The 21,704-nt window shown below is 49.2% G+C and overlaps 1 protein-coding gene across 1 annotated transcript in view; it reads right to left on the bottom strand.

Annotated features, from left to right (window-relative positions):
* Nucleotides 1–5,002: 5,002 nt before the first annotated feature.
* Nucleotides 5,003–21,704, bottom strand: part of LRRC74A (leucine rich repeat containing 74A) — a 35,028-nt gene continuing 18,326 nt past the window's right edge. Inside the window, exons 9-13 of the mRNA XM_040412370.1 lie at nt 13,809–13,904; nt 13,584–13,727; nt 13,177–13,281; nt 12,743–12,828; nt 5,003–6,451 (exon numbers count right to left, since the gene is read on the bottom strand). Coding sequence (XP_040268304.1) covers nt 6,133–6,451; nt 12,743–12,828; nt 13,177–13,281; nt 13,584–13,727; nt 13,809–13,904 — 750 coding nt within the window. The 3' untranslated portion in view covers nt 5,003–6,132. The remainder of the gene's footprint in view (nt 6,452–12,742; nt 12,829–13,176; nt 13,282–13,583; nt 13,728–13,808; nt 13,905–21,704) is intronic.

Below are 21,704 nucleotides of genomic sequence, written 5' to 3'. Positions count from 1 at the left end.
CTGTAAGAGCAGTGAGACTATGGACTCTATACTGTAAGAGCAGTGAGACTATGGACTCTTTACTGTAAGAGCAGTGAGACTATGGACTCTTTACTGTAAGAGCAGTGAGACTATGGACTCTTTACTGTAAGAGCAGTGAGACTATGGGCTCTATACTGTAAGAGCAGTGAGACTATGGACTCTATACTGTAAGAGCAGTGAGACTATGGACTCTTTACTGTAAGAGCAGTGAGACTATGGACTCTATACTGTAAGAGCAGTGAGACTATGGACTCTATACTGTAAGAGCAGTGAGACTATGGACTCTATACTGTAAGAGCAGTGAGACTATGGACTCTATACTGTAAGAGCAGTGAGACTATGGACTCTTTACTGTAAGAGCAGGGAGACTATGGACTCTATACTGTAAGAGCACTGAGACTATGGACTCTGTACTGTAAGAGCAGTGAGACTATGGACTCTATACTGTAAGAGCAGTGAGACTATGGACTCTATACTGTAAGAGCACTGAGACTATGGACTCTTTACTGTAAAAGCAGTGAGACTATGGACTCTATACTGTAAGAGCAGTGAGACTGTGGACTCTTTACTGTAAGAGCAGTGAGACTGTGGACTCTATACTGTAAGATCAGTGAGACTGTGGACTCTATACTGTAAGAGCAGTGAGACTATGGACTCTATACTGTAAGAGCAGTGAGACTATGGACTCTTTACTGTAAGAGCAGTGAGACTATGGACTCTATACTGTAAGAGCAGTGAGACTATGGACTCTATACTGTAAGAGCAGTGAGACTATGGACTCTTTACTGTAAGAGCAGTGAGACTATGGACTCTTTACTGTAAGAGCAGTGAGACTATGGACTCTTTACTGTAAGAGCAGTGAGACTATGGACTCTATACTGTAAGAGCAGTGAGACTATGGACTCTATACTGTAAGAGCAGTCAGACTATGGACTCTATACTGTAAGAGCAGTGAGACTATGGACTCTATACTGTAAGAGCAGTGAGACTGTGGACTCTATACTGTAAGAGCAGTGAGACTGTGGACTCTTTACTGTAAGAGCAGTGAGACTATGGACTCTTTACTGTAAGAGCAGTGAGACTATGGACTCTGTACTGTAAGAGCAGTGAGACTATGGACTCTACTGTAAGAGCAGTGAGACTATGGACTCTTTACGGTAAGAGCAGTGAGACTATGGACTCTACTGTAAGAGCAGTGAGACTATGGACTCTTTACGGTAAGAGCAGTGAGACTATGGACTCTACTGTAAGAGCAGTGAGACTATGGACTCTTTACTGTAAGAGCAGTGAGACTATGGACTCTATACTGTAAGAGCAGTGAGACTATGGACTCTGTACTGTAAGAGCAGTGAGACTATGGACTCTGTACTGTAAGAGCAGTGAGACTATGGACTCTGTACTGTAAGAGCAGTGAGACTATGGACTCTGTACTGTAAGAGCAGTGAGACTATGGACTCTGTACTGTAAGAGCAGTGAGACTATGGACTCTTTACTGTAAGAGCAGTGAGACTATGGACTCTACTGTAAGAGCAGTGAGACTATGAACTCTGTACTGTAAGAGCAGTGAGACTATGGACTCTATACTGTAAGAGCAGTGAGACTATGGACTCTTTACTGTAAGAGCAGTGAGACTATGGACTCTATACTGTAAGAGCAGTGAGACTATGGACTCTATACTGTAAGAGCAGTGAGACTATGGACTCTATACTGTAAGAGCAGTGAGACTATGGACTCTATACTGTAAGAGCAGTGAGACTATGGGCTCTATACTGTAAGAGCAGGGAGACTATGGACTCTGTACTGTAAGAGCAGTGAGACTATGGACTCTTTACTGTAAGAGCAGTGAGACTATGGACTCTTTACGGTAAGAGCAGTGAGACTATGGACTCTACTGTAAGAGCAGTGAGACTATGAACTCTGTACTGTAAGAGCAGTGAGACTGGACTCTATACTGTAAGAGCAGTGAGACTATGGACTCTGTACTGTAAGAGCAGTGAGACTATGGACTCTTTACTGTAAGAGCAGTGAGACTATGGACTCTATACTGTAAGAGCAGTGAGACTATGGACTCTATACTGTAAGAGCAGTGAGACTATGGACTCTATACTGTAAGAGCAGTGAGACTATGGACTCTATACTGTAAGAGCAGTGAGACTATGGACTCTGTACTGTAAGAGCAGTGAGACTATGGACTCTTTACTGTAAGAGCAGTGAGACTATGGACTCTTTACGGTAAGAGCAGTGAGACTATGGACTCTACTGTAAGAGCAGTGAGACTATGAACTCTGTACTGTAAGAGCAGTGAGACTGGACTCTATACTGTAAGAGCAGTGAGACTATGGACTCTACTGTAAGAGCAGTGAGACTATGGACTCTGTACTGTAAGAGCAGTGAGACTATGGACTCTGTACTGTAAGAGCAGTGAGACTATGGACTCTTTACTGTAAGAGCAGTGAGACTATGGACTCTTTACTGTAAGAGCAGTGAGACTATGGACTCTATACTGTAAGAGCAGTGAGACTATGGACTCTTTACTGTAAGAGCAGTGAGACTATGGACTCTTTACTGTAAGAGCAGTGAGACTATGGACTCTGTACTGTAAGAGCAGTGAGACTATGGACTCTACTGTAAGAGCAGTGAGACTATGGACTCTACTGTAAGAGCAGTGAGACTATGAACTCTGTACTGTAAGAGCAGTGAGACTATGGACTCTATACTGTAAGAGCAGTGAGACTATGGACTCTTTACTGTAAGAGCAGTGAGACTATGGACTCTATACTGTAAGAGCAGTGAGACTATGGACTCTTTACTGTAAGAGCAGTGAGACTATGGACTCTATACTGTAAGAGCAGTGAGACTATGGACTCTATACTGTAAGAGCAGTGAGACTATGGACTCTATACTGTAAGAGCAGTGAGACTATGGGCTCTATACTGTAAGAGCAGGGAGACTATGGACTCTGTACTGTAAGAGCAGTGAGACTATGGACTCTTTACGGTAAGAGCAGTGAGACTATGGACTCTGTACTGTAAGAGCAGTGAGACTATGGACTCTACTGTAAGAGCAGTGAGACTATGGACTCTGTACTGTAAGAGCAGTGAGACTGGACTCTATACTGTAAGAGCAGTGAGACTATGGACTCTTTACTGTAAGAGCAGTGAGACTATGGACTCTACTGTAAGAGCAGTGAGACTATGAACTCTGTACTGTAAGAGCAGTGAGACTGGACTCTATACTGTAAGAGCAGTGAGACTATGGACTCTGTACTGTAAGAGCAGTGAGACTATGGACTCTACTGTAAGAGCAGTGAGACTATGGACTCTGTACTGTAAGAGCAGTGAGACTGGACTCTATACTGTAAGAGCAGTGAGACTATGGACTCTTTACTGTAAGAGCGGTGAGACTATGGACTCTTTACTGTAAGAGCAGTGAGACTATGGACTCTTTACTGTAAGAGCAGTGAGACTATGGACTCTTTACTGTAAGAGCAGTGAGACTATGGACTCTTTACTGTAAGAGCAGTGAGACTATGGACTCTTTACTGTAAGAGCAGTGAGACTATGGACTCTATACTGTAAGAGCAGTGAGACTATGGACTCTATACTGTAAGAGCAGTGAGACTATGGACTCTTTACTGTAAGAGCAGTGAGACTATGGACTCTTTACTGTAAGAGCAGTGAGACTATGGACTCTTTACTGTAAGAGCAGTGAGACTATGGACTCTTTACGGTAAGAGCAGTGAGACTATGGACTCTTTACTGTAAGAGCAGTGAGACTATGGACTATTTACGGTAAGAGCAGTGAGACTATGGACTCTTTACTGTAAGAGCAGTGAGACTATGGACTCTTTACGGTAAGAGCAGTGAGACTATGGACTCTTTACGGTAAGAGCAGTTAGACTATGGACTCTTTACTGTAAGAGCAGTGAGACTATGAACTCTTTACTGTAATAGCAGTGAGACTGTGGACTCTTTACTGTAAGAACAGTGTTATTTAGGATTCTTTACTGTAAGAGCAGTGTTATTTAGGATTCTTTACTGTAAGAGCAGTGTTATTTTAGGATTCTTTACTGTAAGAGCAGTGTTATTTTAGGATTCTTTACTGTAAGAGCAGTGTTATTTTAGGATTCTTTACTGTAAGAGCAGTGTTATTTTAGGATTCTTTACTGTAAGAGCAGTGTTATTTTAGGATTCTTTACTGTAAGAGCAGTGTTATTTTAGGATTCTTTACTGTAAGAGCAGTGTTATTTTAGGATTCTTTACTGTAAGAGCAGTGTTATTTTAGGATTCTTTACTGTAAGAGCAGTGAGACTATTGAGTTTGTGATGGTGAACTCCTTCAAATAATTTAAGAGAGGCCTAGATGTATTTCTGGAGTGTAATAATATTACAGGTTACAGTTATTAGATTTCCGGAGTGGTCGTGGTTCCAGGAAGTTATTCTGATGCCTGATTGGAGTTGGAAACTATTTCCCCTAAAATTAGGAAAATTGGCCTCTACCTCAGGATTTTTTTTGGCTTTATTCTCGATCAACTTAAAAGGATAACAGGTTGAACTGGAAGTTTCTTTCATGTCCCACCACAGGGTCTGACTCCTGGTCCACGCAGCCGACTCTGTAGGACTCAGGTAGTCAGACTGTGGGTCACATAATGCAATAACATGGTCAATAAGGCGACTGCAGTTTCCTATCTAATATGAAGTTAACCTGGGCAAACTAATCCCCGAGTGCGTCACTGACGTTTCATACAACTCTGCATAAATTAATGGTATAAGAGACCATAAGAAAGTTTGTAATATGTCTAGTTCTCATGTTATCAGATCAGCTCCACTGAAGTATTGTATTACACATGTCAGGAGCAGGTTACTTCAGTATTAAAGTGAATTATCATTTTTATTTTTATATATTTTAAACATTTTAATGATTTTTAGAAATTTCTTTAGGTCCCAGTAGATCATGTGATCTTCTGATTGCGGATAAAATGCAGTTCCATACTTCAGCATTTCTATAAGGCAAAGATGGCAGATGCAGGGGCCATGATGCTTCATCAGCCACCCACAATTGTATCATGAGGGGTCCAAAAGGGGTGTCAGAAACATGAGCATCTCCATAGTTGCAGCGGTCGCTGTTGACTGAGGCATTAATAGGGTGAAATGATTCTGATCCTGTGCAGTGCAGCAGCTCCTCATGGCACGAGCACCCTTCTTCTGAACCAGGGCCAAAGTGAGTGCACCCTACCTGCCTGGGGCACCGCACATATACGGCCCGGAGTGGGACACCAGAGCTAAAAGACAGCAGACAGAAGCCAAAAAGGTGCTACCCGAGGAAGCAGCTAATCGAGTTGTGCGCCAGAAGAATATTTTCAGTGCAGTAACCGCGCTGGTCGATGACTTCCGCTAGAGCTAACAGATAATAGCCCCCTTTTTGGATCCTGCCCTGAATAAATCTCCGGGACTCGATGGCGTCTCTGGAGAATTTGGCCTCATCCGTTCGTGTCCGCACACCTGCTGCCATTATCAGAGAAGTGCCAAGTCCAATGTCATTGCGGAGGTGGGTCTTCTGGTGTCCATGGTGGTTCACCACTATCTACAGCTGGCTCGCCCTTCCTGGCGCTCCCAGGATCGGTGCCATGAGGACGCAGAAGTAGTTTGGCTCTTTTTCTGTGTAGAATTTCTTGAATAAAGCCCTGATTTCTGGATCCTGAGACGCTGGACCCTCTTCTACAGCTGCCAAGATCAGCAGACGACTGTGGACCATTGGTAACAGCTTCCACCCCGGAGCCGCATGTATTACTGCCACAAGCCGCTCTGACCGCAATACCGCCTACGTCATAGGACTTTAGGACATCCCACCAGGAGGACTTTATTCCATTGGAGGTGCCAGAACCCGAAGTCAGGAGAACCGCCCGACAAGGTCTGCTCCGGCTCATTAATGAGAGGGGGTTAAACTCCATACGGATCATGCCGCTATGGTCGGATTGTAGCTTGGACTTGCCGTTCATCGGCCGTATTTTCCTTTTAACCCAAATATAACGTTTTTAAAAACGTTAAAAAATGAAGAATATTGGGGGATGTGTGCTACAAGAAGAGATGATGGGAGTGGTTGGCCCGTCCCGTCACTTTATACTGGGGGTGATGATTCTTTTGGGAGTCACTGGTTCTGAATGACTTTGTGACTGGTAACTGCACTCGGCATCCCAGTCGCCGGACGCCGCGCTACATCCCGCTACTTCTGCAGCCTCCCCTTCTGGGGTGACAGAAAACTGAGCCGAGCTGGCGCCACTGCCAGGGGACGGAGTCAGTGCCCGCACCGCATTGTGGAAAGACTTCAGCGCTCTCTCGCTGCGCTCTCTTTCCTGGCGCTCTCTTCTTCCTCTCCGACGCTGTTGTTTGCGTTCTTCCTTCACCATTTCTTTACGAGAGTCAACAAGGTCCCTAATCAAAAAAAGTGAAGAGGAGAAAGAAGAACTTCAGCCACGGTGGTCCGGAGGTCCTGCGGCCGACGACTAGGGCTGAGCCAATCATCGATCCGAGGGCGCTTCGCTCTGACGCTCCGACCGGTCTCCGTACAGCACTGACATGTATGGCCTCCGTGGAGGCAAAATTCGCTTCAGCCGACGGTGCGCAAGACTTCGTTAAATTAATTAGTATTCATTTCTGCATCTTTAGAAACTGGCACCAAACGCGACTTTGGATTCCGAATTTTTTATGGTTTTAAAGATGCAGAAATGAATACGAATTAATTTAACGAAGTCTCGCGTGACGTCAGCTGAAGCCAATTTTGCCTCCATGGAGGCGACACAATTCTGTACGGAGACCGGTCGGATCTATGATTGGCTCCAGCCTCCCTCAGTATCTGCTCAGTGGGGGTCCCCCCCCAGCACTGCCGCAGCCTTCTCCGTGCCATACATACTATAGTGGCCGTGCCTGGCATCACGCTCAGCCCCATTCACTTCTACGGTCATGTGACTGATGAAGGTGACGTCACATGACCTAGGAAAATCTGGAGAAGGCGGCGGCGCTACTGTGAGCATGGCTGCCCTCTCTAACAGCTGATTGGCCGGCCCGGGCGTTGGACGCCATAGACCAGAGGATGCGCCATTAGGTAAAAAATCTCAGAAAACCCTTTTAATGAAGACAGAAAGAAGAAGATGAGAGAGCAGGCGCGGGCCTACAGGAGAACGGGGGAGTCCCCAGTGGGCCCCTGAACGATGGGGGGCCCCCAGTCCACCAGCCACAGTGCAGCACAATATACCGCCCCAGCAGAACCAGATACCACAGTGCAGCACAATATACCGCCCCAGCAGAACCAGATACCACAGTGCAGCACAATATACCGCCCCAGCAGAACCAGATACCACAGTGCAGCACAATATACCGCCCCAGCAGAACCAGATACCACAGTGCAGCACAATATACCGCCCCAGCAGAACCAGATACCACAGTGCAGCACAATATACCGCCCCAGCAGAACCAGATATCACAGTGCAGCACAATATACCGCCCCAGCAGAACCAGATACCACAGTGCAGCACAATATACCGCCCCAGCAGAACCAGATACCACAGTGCAGCACAATATACCGCCCCAGCAGAACCAGATACCACAGTGCAGCACAATATACCGCCCCAGCAGAACCAGATATCACAGTGCAGCACAATATACCGCCCCAGCAGAACCAGATACCACAGTGCAGCACAATATACCGCCCCAGCAGAACCAGATACCACAGTGCAGCACAATATACCGCCCCAGCAGAACCAGATACCACAGTGCAGCACAATATACCGCCCCAGCAGAACCAGATACCACATTATACCGCCCCAGCAGAACCAGATACCACAGTGCAGCACAGTATACCGCCCCAGCAGAACCAGATACCACAGTGCAGCACAATATACCGCCCCAGCAGAACCAGATACCACAGTGCAGCACAATATACTGCCCCAGCAGAACCAGATACCACAGTGCAGCACAATATACCGCCCCAGCAGAACCAGATACCACAGTGCAGCACAAAATACTGCCCCAGCAGAACCAGATACCACAGTGCAGCACAATATACCGCCCCAGCAGAACCAGATACCACAGTGCAGCACAATATACCGCCCCAGCAGAACCAGATACCACAGTGCAGCACAATATACCGCCCCAGCAGAACCAGATACCACAGTGCAGCACAATATACTGCCCCAGCAGAACCAGATACCACAGTGCAGCACAATATACCGCCCCAGCAGAACCAGATACCACAGTGCAGCACAATAGATGAAGATAGAGAGATGGACATGATGAGAGAGAATGGATGGGGATAGAGAAGCGAGATGGAGACAGGGAAGGTGGAGATAGAAAGGGAAAGAAAGATGCAGAGAGAAGCTGTGGAAGAGGAGAGAAGATGGAGAAAATGTGAAAGAACATAAATAGAGATAAGATGGAGATGAAGAAAAAGAGAGTTGATATAGAGGATGATGATGGAGAATGTAGAGAGAATGGACGGAGACATAGAAAAAAGTTTCGGAGAGAGAAGATATAAAACCATAAGAAAAACAAAGTCCACCTTGTGACTTCTGCGGTTTTATGTATCAGGACATAATAAAATCATCTGCTTCTTAGAAGGTCTTAGAATTGGGTAAAGCCACAGACTCCTCCAGGTCATCATTTAACAAAAATGAAGCCAAAATGCAGAAGATGAGTGTGAAATATGAAGTCCACGCTCGCTACTAAGAAGTATCAGCGACAGCCGGGTGCAGTTCATCTAATGTCCTTGGTTAGCTTCTCAGCAGCCGGTGCGAGCATTCAGGAGGAAAGACATCAGCAATGGTCATCCATCCAGCAGCTATAGCTTTGCCAAATCTGGGTCATAGAACAGGACGAAAATCCCAAGCGCAGCAACAAATCTACAGCAGAATGGCTGATAAAGAAGTCAAGGTCCTGAAGAAAGTGGTGTATAAAGAACAAGAGCGGCCAGAGCACGAGACTGATAGTCATCCAGAAAACCAGGGTTTTGGTGCTGATGGCGTCTCCACAAGCTCTGGATTCATGGGGCACAGGGGGAGATTTATCAGACTAGCATCTATGAAATCTACTGCCGGATGAGGCACAGGCCTCGTCATACATTAGGCACATCGTCTGGCAGGCTCTATGGTATGAAATCTACTGCCGGACGAGGCACAGGCCTCGTCATACATTAGGCACATCGTCTGGCAGGCTCTATGGTATGAAATCTACTGCCGGATGAGGCACAGGCCTTGTCATACATTAGGCACATCGTCTGGCAGGCTCTACGGTATGAAATCTACTGCCGGATGAGGCACAGGCCTCGTCATACATTAGGCACATCTACTGGCAGGCTCTACGGTATGAAATCTACTGCCGGATGACGCACAGGCCTCGTCATACATTAGGCACATTGTCTGGCAGGCTCTATGGTATGAAATCTACTGCCGGATGAGGCACAGGCCTCGTCATACATTAGGCACATTGTCTGGCAGGCTCTATGGTATGAAATCTACTGCCAGATGAGGCACAGGCCTCGTCATACATTAGGCACATCGTCTGGCAGGCTCTATGGTATGAAATCTACTGCCGGACGAGGCACAGGCCTCGTCAAACATTAGGCACATCGTCTGGCAGGCTCTATGGTATGAAATCTACTGCCGGAAGAGGCACAGGCCTCGTAATACATTAGGCACATCGTCTGGCAGGCTCTATGGTATGAAATCTACTGCCGGAAGAGGCACAGGCCTCGTAATACATTAGGCACATCTACTGGCAGGCTCTATGGTATGAAATCTACTGCCGGATGAGGCACAGGCCTCGTCATACATTAGGCACATTGTCTGGCAGGCTCTATGGTATGAAATCTACTGCCGGACGAGGCACAGGCCTCGTCATACATTAGGCACATCGTCTGGCAAGCTCTATGGTATGAAATCTACTGCCGGATGAGGCACAGGCCTCGTCATACATTAGGCACATCGTCTGGCAGGCTCTATGGTATGAAATCTACTGCCGGACGAGGCACAGGCCTCGTCAAACATTAGGCACATCGTCTGGCAGGCTCTATGGTATGAAATCTACTGCCGGACGAGGCACAGGCCTCGTCATACATTAGGCACATCTACTGGCAGGCTCTATGGTATGAAATCTACTGCCGGATGAGGCACAGGCCTCGTCATACATTAGGCACATCTACTGGCAGGCTCTACGGTATGAAATCTACTGCCGGATGACGCACAGGCCTCGTCATACATTAGGCACATTGTCTGGCAGGCTCTATGGTATGAAATCTACTGCCAGATGAGGCACAGGCCTCGTCATACATTAGGCACATCGTCTGGCAGGCTCTATGGTATGAAATCTACTGCCGGACGAGGCACAGGCCTCGTCAAACATTTGGCACATCGTCTGGCAGGCTCTATGGTATGAAATCTACTGCCGGAAGAGGCACAGGCCTCGTCATACATTAGGCACATTGTCTGGCAGGCTCTATGGTATGAAATCTACTGCCGGACGAGGCACAGGCCTCGTCATACATTAGGCACATCTACTGGCAGGCTCTATGGTATGAAATCTACTGCCGGATGAGGCACAGGCCTCGTCATACATTAGGCACATTGTCTGGCAGGCTCTATGGTATGAAATCTACTGCCGGACGAGGCACAGGCCTCGTCATACATTAGGCACATCGTCTGGCAGGCTTTACGCAGCTCGATGCTGCACAGATTTCTTTCTTCATTTGTGTCTGAAAACAGATGCCTCGCAAGTGGTAGGTAAAAAGTCGCAAACATGCCGTGCCTTTTACTCCACAAAAGTGGCAACCGGGATGATAAAAATCTCCTCCTTAGTTTTTCACGCATGGATTTTCCATTTGACTTCATGTTTGTTAAGTAAATAGTGAGCCAGAATTGCTCGGAGTCACCTAATTGTAAGACCTTCTAAGGACTATGGTTTTGTTTAAATCATGTCCTGATGTGTAAAACTAGAGAACATGTGTCCTAGGTTGGAGATGAAGAGATAAGGAAGATGGAGAAAGAAAGACAATATATAAATGGAGAGAGGAGAAGATGGAGATGGAGAGAGATGGAAGATGGAGAAAGAAAGACAATATATAAATGGAGAGAGGAGAAGATGGAGATGGAGAGATGGAAGATAGAGAGGGAAAGACAATATATAAATGGAGAGAGGAGAAGATGGAAGATGGAGAGAGATGGAAGATGGAGAAAGAAAGACAATATATAAATGGAGAGAGGAGAAGATAGAGGATGGAGAGAGATGGAAGATGGAGATGGAGAGAGATGGAAGATGGAGAAAGAAAGACAATATATAAATGGAGAGAGGAGAAGATAGAAGATGGAGAGAGATGGAAGATGGAGAGGGAGACCGCTATGATGGTGGTCCACCTCTACCATTGTACCGTCAGCACCATTTAGAGCCATCTCCTGCTAGTGCCATTGGATCCTGTGCCCTGGTCCTGATCACTTGTGGTGTGACTTGTGCCAATGACCTGCAGGAACGTTTCTCCGCCGCTGCCATGTATGAATAAAGGTACTGTTTTCTACAAATGGTGAGTGCCGCCTTAGATTTCACTCTACTACTTGAGAATGAGTTGTGCCAATGTGCTTGTACTGCACCTCAGTCTTGTATAGCGAGGGTTAACCCTTCCCTTGCTGTGTATGTGTCTGCGCCTGTTCCACTATTGAGTTTGTCAGTCTGCCGCATAGTCCTGAGTTCTGTGTCAGCGCGGTGGACGTCTCTTCAGTCCTATGACCTGCCCTGGTTGAGCAACTTCCATGTCTGTCTGGCTTTGATCCACTTGTTGCCGGTCTGTGTCATAGTCATTGCCGTAGTTCCTAGTTTAGGTCGGGATTATTCTGGTCACAGTCTGAATCCTATTCTAGTTGTCTGCTCTGTGTGTGCTCTGGATTTTGTCCTAGTTCTTTTCCAGTTCCTGTATGTATCTGTGGTGTCTCAACAGTGTCCAAGTTCCTGAAGTCCATCTTGTCAAGTTCTGCTATGTCATAACAGTATGCAAGTTCCTGAAGTCTGATCCTGATGTCCATGTGAATGAAGTCCGTATGTCTGGGTTGCGGATCTGTCCGTCTGCCATGTGTCTTGTATGCCTGCATCTATGTTTGCTTTGGATTCGCCTGTATTCTGCCTGGTTCTGAATTATGCCATGCCTGGGTCTCTGACTACAGTAGGTCGGCTGACAAGGACACGGGGGCCATCCCAGGAGGTAGCCGCCTGGTTGTTAACCTGCAGAAAAGTCCACATCTCTGTATAGGGGTTAAAGGGTGAACACCGGGGAGGCGCCAGAATACTGCCCTCAGGGTTCGGCCCACTTGGCACAGTAGTTCCACAACCATTGTCTGTACGCATATCCACAACCAACAACATTTATAGATGAAGGGAGAGATTATGGAGATTGAGAGATACAACTGAGAGAGAGATGAAGAAGAGAAGTTGGAGATAAAGAGACAATATCTAAATGGAGAGAGAGATGTAATGGAAGATGGCGAGAGGAGAAGATGGAGATGAACAGGCTACATTAGACAAGAAGCTCAAGAGCCAACATTTAAGTATCACAGCAATAGCCCAGTTTTGGAAACAAGGCAGGTAGCACAGGTGCGGTCATGAAGTGTCTGGATCATCGGCAGATATACCAGGATCACAGGCATGTAGACGTTCTGGAGGAATATATGATATGTGGGATGCACCCCTCACCTGTAGTCTATGGTACCTGTCTGCTCTCTATCCAGTCTTTGCACCAATGAATCAATCTGGGCAGCGTCCAAGGGTAAACCTTCCGCCTGAGGAAAGGAGATTATGAGAACAGCACAACATCCAAGACTTAGAATGGTCTACATTGTACAAGGTTACAGCAGCTGGCACTCGCTAACTATCCAGATATATTCAAGACATTTCCACAAAGTAAGATGGTTCATGTAGATGTCACCCCCACACCACAGAAAGTCCTAAACTAAAAGGAGAAGTAGACATGAGTGAAGGCCATAGGATGAGCAGCCTCACTAGTCAGACACCTGCCGAGAACTCTACTGCCTTTTGTGATTTATAAAAAATATATATATTATATTGAAAAGGTCCCCCTAATACCTGTGAGGCCCCAGGAGATCCATCATCTCCAGCACCAAACTTACCGCCATGTATCTGCAGAACTCACTGACAGGAACTCTCATGCTCCCATCTTTGTCCATGTTCTTGAAAAAATCCAGCATTCGAAGCTTGTGTTCATCTAGAAAATCCTGAGTGAAAGAGATTCCATGAGAAGACGACCAACCCTCTACATGTTCCTGTCAGATGGTCATCTACACTCACACCACTCTTCAAAATAACTACTCCAACCACCAGACCCACAACCACGTAAGCCAGATAACCATGAAGCACAGCGTCGAGGAGCGGAGTCCTGTGAAGGCGCACACACCTGACCACACTGACAGACAACATGGACAGATAGAAGTCTGGAAAGTGTTCCTCAATATCAGCCCCAAGTCCACCCTGCACTCATTTCTCGACATGAGACCATCTGTCTATAAACATGAGGCACCTGAATGACCCTCATAGGATCAGGACGAGCAGACCGTTTTTTGGTGGTAAACCCTTTTTTGCCAGCATACAAGACCCGAAGTGCAGGATGTGATGTAGAAGCTGCGCCAAGGAGGGACAGGAACGGCTCATTAACCAGGACATTCTGGAAGAAGAAAAGACCTCTAAATGCCTGGGCCGCCATAATGACCATTTTCTGCTCAGCACAGCTCCTCAGCAAACTCACCGAGATGTCCAGTTCCTGAAGTCTGCTCTCTGGGCTCTTAGTGATGGAGCTCAGGAGAGTGATGGCGCCCTCCACCGTGATAGGATTCCTGGGCAGCTGCAGGGAGAAGAGAGGAGAAGGCAGGTCACTACAGCGTCCGACAGTCTAATGGAGAGCTACAAACCAGATGGCGGAGAGATGGGGGATCCTTGTGTGGGAAGGAAACACCGAGCATAGGAGGGAAGGGGGGCAGGGAATCAGGACTGAGAACTAGGGAAGGAAGAGGGACACCTCCTAGTGAAAACCCTAGCCAAAATCCTGACTGACTACGAGTATGAGCAGACCCCAGAGGTAGGTGAGTTCATACACAGGAATACCTAGAGTACTATCTAGCCCTGTAGGACCCTGGTACTGATAGCAGGGACGATACTACCTTTTCCTCCAAAAGGAAGGACGAACAGGAGGTCCCTTCAATCCTAATACAAACAATAGGGAAATGCAACACGGAAAGGAAAGACTTCAAAAGAGCAATGAAAGCACCAGGAACTCCGCCGAGATCCAACCACAATCTATTCACTGCAAGGGGTGAGGCCATTACCAGACACAAGGTCATACTGGAGGCTTCTTACTGGAGTCACAGACCTCCTGTATCCAGAGCAGACACTGGTCATACTGGAGGCTTCTTACTGGAGTCACAGATCATCATGTGTCCCCACCTCCTGTATCCAGAGCAGACACTGGTCATACTGGAGGCTTAGATCATCCTGTGTCCGCACCTCCTGTATCCAGAGCGGACACTGGTCATACTGGAGGCTTCTTACTGGAGTCACAGATCATCCTGTGTCCCCACCTCCTGTATCCAGAGCGGACACTGGTCATACTGGAGGCTTCTTACTGGAGTCACAGATCATCCTGTGTCCGCACCTCCTGTATCCAGAGCGGACACTGGTCATACTGGAGGCTTCTTACTGGAGTCACAGATCATCCTGTGTCCCCACCTCCTGTATCCAGAGCGGACACTGGTCATACTGGAGGCTTCTTACTGGAGTCACAGATCATCCTGTGTCCGCACCTCCTGTATCCAGAGCGGACACTGGTCATACTGGAGGCTTCTTACTGGAGTCACAGATCATCATGTGTCCCCACCTCCTGTATCCAGAGCGGACACTGGTCATACTGGGGGCTTCTTACTGGAGTCACAGATCATCATGTGTCCCCACCTCCTGAATCCAGAGCGGACACTGGTCATACTGGAGGCTTCTTACTGGAGTCACAGATCATCCTGTGTCCGCACCTCCTGTATCCAGAGCGGACACTGGTCATACTGGAGGCTTCTTACTGGAGTCACAGATCATCCTGTGTCCGCACCTCCTGTATCCAGAGCGGACACTGGTCATACTGGAGGCTTCTTACTGGAGTCACAGATCATCATGTGTCCCCACCTCCTGTATCCAGAGCGGACACTGGTCATACTGGAGGCTTCTTACTGGAGTCACAGATCATCCTGTGTCCCCACCTCCTGTATCCAGAGCGGACACTGGTCATACTGGGGGCTTCTTACTGGAGTCACAGATCATCATGTGTCCCCACCTCCTGTATCCAGAGCAGACACTGGTCATACTGGAGGCTTCTTACTGGAGTCACAGATCATCATGTGTCCCCACCTCCTGTATCCAGAGCGGACACTGGTCATACTGGAGGCTTCTTACTGGAGTCACAGATCATCCTGTGTCCCCACCTCCTGTATCCAGAGCGGACACTGGTCATACTGGAGGCTTCTTACTGGAGTCACAGATCATCATGTGTCCGCACCTCCTGTATCCATAGCGGACACTGGTCATACTGGAGGCTTCTTACTGGAGTCACAGATCATCATGTGTCCCCACCTCCTGTATCCAGAGCAGACACTGGTCATACTGGAGGCTTCTTACTGGAGTCACAGATCATCATGTTGTCGGGATTCAAACCCGTGACCAGCCACATCCCAGGCGGTATCCCTGCTTACTAGGCTACTGTCCTCTCTGGACATTCCTCCCTGAAGCCTATTAGTTAACCTCAGTCTTGCCAAGCCTTGCTCATTACCCTTGATTCCCCACACCTGGTACTTCCCTATATAAGTCCAGCCCTTGCACTCCAGTTTGCTGATTATTGAGCTCCTGAGCCTTGATCAAGCTTCTCCTCATCTGCTGCTCTTGCTACTGCTGGAAGTCCACTGCTGACCAGGAATTGCCTACCGACTACTCTTCTGCTTTGTCCCTACCTACTGAACTGCTACCACCGTTGCCATCCGGATTGTCTGACCACGCTTACTGCCGCCTGCCCTGACCCACCGCTTGCCTGCTGACTACTCTTCTGCTTTGTCCCTACCTACTGAACTGCCTCCACCGTTGCCATCCGGATTGTCTGACCACGTTTACTGCCGCCTGCCCTGACCCACCGCCTGCCTACCGACTACGCCTCTGCCAGACTTCCTGCACCTACTACCTGCCTGCGATCCTTGCCACTGGGCTCCACTCCTACCTCCAGCCAGCGGTCCTCTGACTCAGGTGAGCCTGTAGGATTGTTACAGAATAATCAGCCCCACTATGGAGTCCGCAATGGCCACTCTGCGTAAGCAGGTCTCCGTACTTCAAGAATTTGGTACTACATATCAGGAGAAATTTGCCCAGCTCCAAGGCGTAGTCCAAAGCCAGCAAAGGGAGATTATTGAACTACAGAGGCAACACCTGGACGTCCGCGGCGCGGCCGCAGACACCCGCATGCCACTCCCATCAAGATTCGGAGGCGACAGACGCCAGTATCGGGGGTTTCTAAACCAATGCCGCATCTATTTTCAGATGTACCCGGCCCCCTTCACCACCGAGAAAAAGAAGGTGCTATTCATGGTCAATCTCCTGACGGAAGAAGCATTAGCATGGGCATCACCTTACGTGGAGACTAACAGTCAGCTCCTGGACAACCTAAACAACTTCATCACCGCCATGAGCCAAGTCTTCGACGACCCCAACTGCTGTGCGACAGCTGAGGCGCGACTACATGGTCTGCGGCAAGGGAGACGCTCCGTCGCCGAATACACCGCCGAATTTCGCCGTTGGGTCACGGACACCACCTGGAACCCAGCGGCACAGAGGAGCCAATTCCGGCGAGGCCTGTCAGAATTAATAAAGGACGAACTCGCCAGAGTTGAGGCCCCGGACGATCTGGATGACTTCATTCAGTTATGCATCCGGATAGATCAAAGACTCTCCGAGAGGAAGAAAGAAAGACTCTGGTCCTCGGACCACAGACCCACTTACTCCTTCTCTTCCAACGCCCAGCGCGACCCCCAATCAGCACCTGAACCTATGCAGGTCGACGCTCTACGTAGGTCTCTATCTACAGCTGAGAAGGAGAGACGGCTGGCCGAAAACCTCTGCCTCTACTGTGGGGAGCCGGGTCATTTTGCCATCAAATGTCCTCATAAGATCCGAAAGACTATTGCCATCACGGAACTAAAGGAGCAACCACAGACTCCAACCCCGCCAGCAGCCCCGGAAAATAACAACACGGCGGCTCATGGATCCCACTTCATCGTTCCCATCCTCATCGACATTGAGAGGCGACAACTCCCCTGTTCAGCGATGTTAGACTCCGGGGCGGGAGGCAACTTCATGGACCTAACCTTCGCCCGCGAAAAGAACATCCCACTGACAATCAAGGCAGCCCCCGTTGACCTGGAAACCGTCGACGGATCCCCACTCTCCTCGGGGCCGGCCACTCACGAGACCACCGAACTACAACTCCTCATAGAACCAGATCCACTTCTCGCTGATCGCTTCCCCGAAGTTCCCGGTGATCTTGGGCATCTCTTGGTTGGCCACCCACAACCCCTTGGTGGACTGGGAAACCCGCTGCATACGATTCCCGTCCGAGTTCTGCTCGCTAAATTGCTCCCACAAACCCGTCCTTCCACCCGAAGACACCACCATCTCAAAACTATCCGTCAAGGATCTGCTACCCCCTCAATACAGCGAGTTCCAGGATGTCTGCGACAAGAAAAACGCAGACAAGCTGCCACCACACCGACCCTACGACTGCCCTATAGAACTGTTGCCCGGGGCCGAAATACCCTTTGGCAGTATCTACCCCCTCTCAGAGCCTGAACTCAAGGCTCTGAAAGAGTACCTGGACGAGGACCTGAGGAAGGGGTTCATCCGGCCCTCTACTTCCCCAGCGGGAGCCCCCTTTTTCTTCGTAGAGAAAAAAAGACTCCTCCCTGCGTCCCTGCATAGACTACAGAAAGCTTAACAACATAACCGTAAAAAAACGGTACCCGCACCCACTAATTTCAGAACTTCTCGAGAGACTCCGGGCAGCGAAGATCTTCACTAAACTCGACCTTCGAGGGGCCTACAACCTCGTCCGAATCTGCCCTGGGTACGAATGGAAGACCGCCTTCCGGACACGTTATGGTCATTTCGAGTACCTGGTCATGCCTTTCGGACTCTGCAATGCTCCCGCCACCTTCCAGCACTTCATTAACGACGTCCTCAGGGACATGCTGGATCTGTTTGTAGTCGTTTACCTGGACGACATCTTGATCTTCTCTGAAGACCTCGAGCAGCACCGCGAACACATCCGCAGGGTACTGCAGAGACTCTAACAGAACTCTCTCTATATCAAGCTAGAGAAATGCGAGTTAGAGCGAACCACCACTCAGTTCCTCGGATACATCATCTCCCCTGAGGGCCTAAGTATGGATCCGGGGAAGGTCCAAGCTGTGATGAACTGGCCCGTTCCGAGAAACGAGAAGGAGATACAAAGATTCATTGGCTTCGCCAACTTCTATCGGAAGTTTATCCGGAACTTCTCCAAGGTCATAGCACCAATCACCCAACTCACTAAGAAGGCAGTCCCCTTCTCCTGGACACTCAAGGCCCAGGAGGCCTTCACCAAGTTGAAACTCCTCTTCACTTCTGCTCCAATCCTAATCCACCCGAACCCCGAGCTGCCATTTACAGTCGAAGTGGATGCATCAGACTCCGCGGTGGGGGCAGTTTTGTCACAACGGACAGGGGAGAGGATGCTATTACACCCGTGCGCATATTTCTCCCGCCAGATGTCCCCCTCCGAGAAGAACTATGACATCGGGAACAAAGAACTACTGGCGATCAAGGATGCCTTCTCCGAGTGGAGACACCTGCTGGAGGGAGCCACCAACCCCATAATCGTACTAACTGACCACAAGAAACTCGAGTTCATCCGCAGCCCTAAGAGACTCTCAGCCAGACAGGCCAGATGGAGCCTATTCTTTTCCCGCTTCAACTTTCTCATCACCTATCGCCCCGGATCAAATAACGGCAAGGCTGACGCCCTCTCCATAATGTTTTCCGAGCCCTCACAGAGTAACAAGGGCCAAAATAACATCCTACCCGAGAGAAGGGTCGTAGGGGCCACCTACTCTAAAGAACTCCTGGGCACAATCAAAGAAGGATATGAAAATGACCCCTTCCTCTCCCACCCCACAGGCAATGTCAGCCTTACGTTTAAGAACGGTCATTGGTTTCATCAGGACCTACAACTATATGTACCAGAAATCGCACGGCTCGAAGTGCTCAAACTCAACCATGACTCCAAGGTGGCCGGCCATTTTGGCACAAGAAAGACCCAGGAGCTTCTCTCCCGCTCCTTCTGGTGGCCAACATACAAGGAGGACATCAAGAGGTACATCTCCTCGTGCACGGTCTGTGCCCACAATAAGACTCCTCGTTCCTCTCCCGTGGGTCTGTTACAACCCCTCCCGATTCCCTCCCGCCCCTGGGGCTCGATCTCCATGGACTTTGTGGTAGACCTTCCTCCTTCAAAAGGGATGAACACCATCCTGGTCGTGGTCGACCGTCTCACCAAGATGGCCCATTTCATCCCCTACAAAGGCCTACCCACAGCCAAACAGACGGCTGATCTTATTCTCAGAGAGGTCTTCAGGCTGCATGGGATCCCGGACGACGTGGTCTCCGACCGAGGCGTACAATTTGCCTCAAAGTTCTGGAAGAACTTCTGCCTGGCGCTCGGGGTTAAAGTGAACCTGTCCTCTGCTTTCCACCCTCAGTCAAACGGGCAGACGGAGAGAACTAATCAGACCCTAGAGCAATACCTACGCTGTTTCAGCTCCCACCTGCAGGATGACTGGCTTGATCATCTCCCCACGGCCGAGTTCGCCTACAACAATGCTGAGCACAGCTCAACCAAGCACAGCCCCTTCTTTGCTAACACAGGCTCGCACCCGGTGTTCATTCCCCACCTACCCGTCGCCTCCACCCTCCCAGCAGTGGCCGAACGCCTAACAACCCTACAGGAGGCACAAAAGAACATTATAGACAACCTCCAGCTTGCCCAGAGGCGCTTTAAACAGGGAGCAGACAGACGTCGCAAACCCACCCCGGGCTTTCATGTGGGAGACAAGGTGTGGCTGTCCACCAGGAACCTCAGATTGAAGGTCCCCTCCAAAAAATTTGCCCAAAGATACATGGGTCCATTCCGGATCACCGCACAAATCAACGAGGTCACGTTCCGGCTCGACCTTCCGGACTCCATTAGGGTGCACCCTGTCTTCCATTGCTCTCTCCTCAAGCCATACGTAGAGAACACCTTCACAGGCCGCCACTCTCCCCCTCCACCACCCGTGAGGGTACAGGGTGAAGAAGAATACATTGTCGCAAAGATTCTCGACTCCAGGATCCACCGGGGAAGACTACAATACCTGATTGGGTGGGAGGGTTACCCTCCCGAGGATAACTCCTGGGAGCGAGAAGAAAATGTCCACGCCCCCAGACTGGTAAAAGAGTTCCACCAACGGCACCCTGGTAAGCCTGCCCCTGCGGTGCCCGGAGGTCATCTTGGAAAGGGGGGAGTACTGTCGGGATTCGAACCCGTGACCAGCCACATCCCAGGCGGTAGCCCTGCTTACTAGGCTACCGTCCTCTCTGGACATTCCTCCCTGAAGCCTATTAGTTAACCTCAGTCTTGCCAAGCCTTGCTCATTACCCTTGATTCCCCACACCTGGTACTTCCCTATATAAGTCCAGCCCCTTGCACTCCAGCTTGCTGGTTATTGAGCTCCTGAGCCTTGATCAAGCTTCTCCTCATCTGCTGCTCTTGCTACTGCTGGAAGTCCACTGCTGACCAGGAATTGCCTACCGACTACTCTTCTGCTTTGTCCCTACCTACTGAACTGCTACCACCGTTGCCATCCGGATTGTCTGACCACGCTTACTGCCACCTGCCCTGACCCACCGCCTGCCTACCGACTACTCTTCGGTGTCCCCACCTCCTGTATCCAGAGCAGACACTGGTCATACTGGAGGCTTCTTACTGGAGTCACAGATCATCATGTGTCCCCACCTCCTATATCCAGAGCGGACACTGGTCATACTGGAGGCTTCTTACTGGAGTCACAGATCATCATGTGTCCCCACCTCCATTATCCAGAGCGGACACTGGTCATACTGGAGGCTTCTTACTGGAGTCACAGATCATCATGTGTCCGCACCTCCTGTATCCAGAGCGGACACTGGTCATACTGGAGGCTTCTTACTGGAGTCACAGATCATCCTGTGTCCCCAACTCCTATATCCAGAGCGGACACTGGTCATACTGGAGGCTTCTTACTGGAGTCACAGATCATCATGTGTCCCCACCTCCTGTATCCAGAGCGGACACTGGTCATACTGGAGGCTTCTTACTGGAGTCACAGATCATCATGTGTCCCCACCTCCTGTATCCAGAGCGGACACTGGTCATACTGGAGGCTTCTTACTGGAGTCACAGATCATCATGTGTCCGCACCTCCATTATCCAGAGCGGACACTGGTCATACTGGAGCCTTCTTACTGGAGTCACAGATCATCATGTGTCCCCACCTCCTGTATCCAGAGCGGA

Source organism: Bufo bufo, chromosome 11, assembly GCF_905171765.1.
Source record: "Bufo bufo chromosome 11, aBufBuf1.1, whole genome shotgun sequence".
Taxonomy (NCBI): Eukaryota; Metazoa; Chordata; class Amphibia; order Anura; family Bufonidae; genus Bufo; species Bufo bufo.
This window is presented reverse-complemented; position numbering and strand designations above follow the sequence as displayed.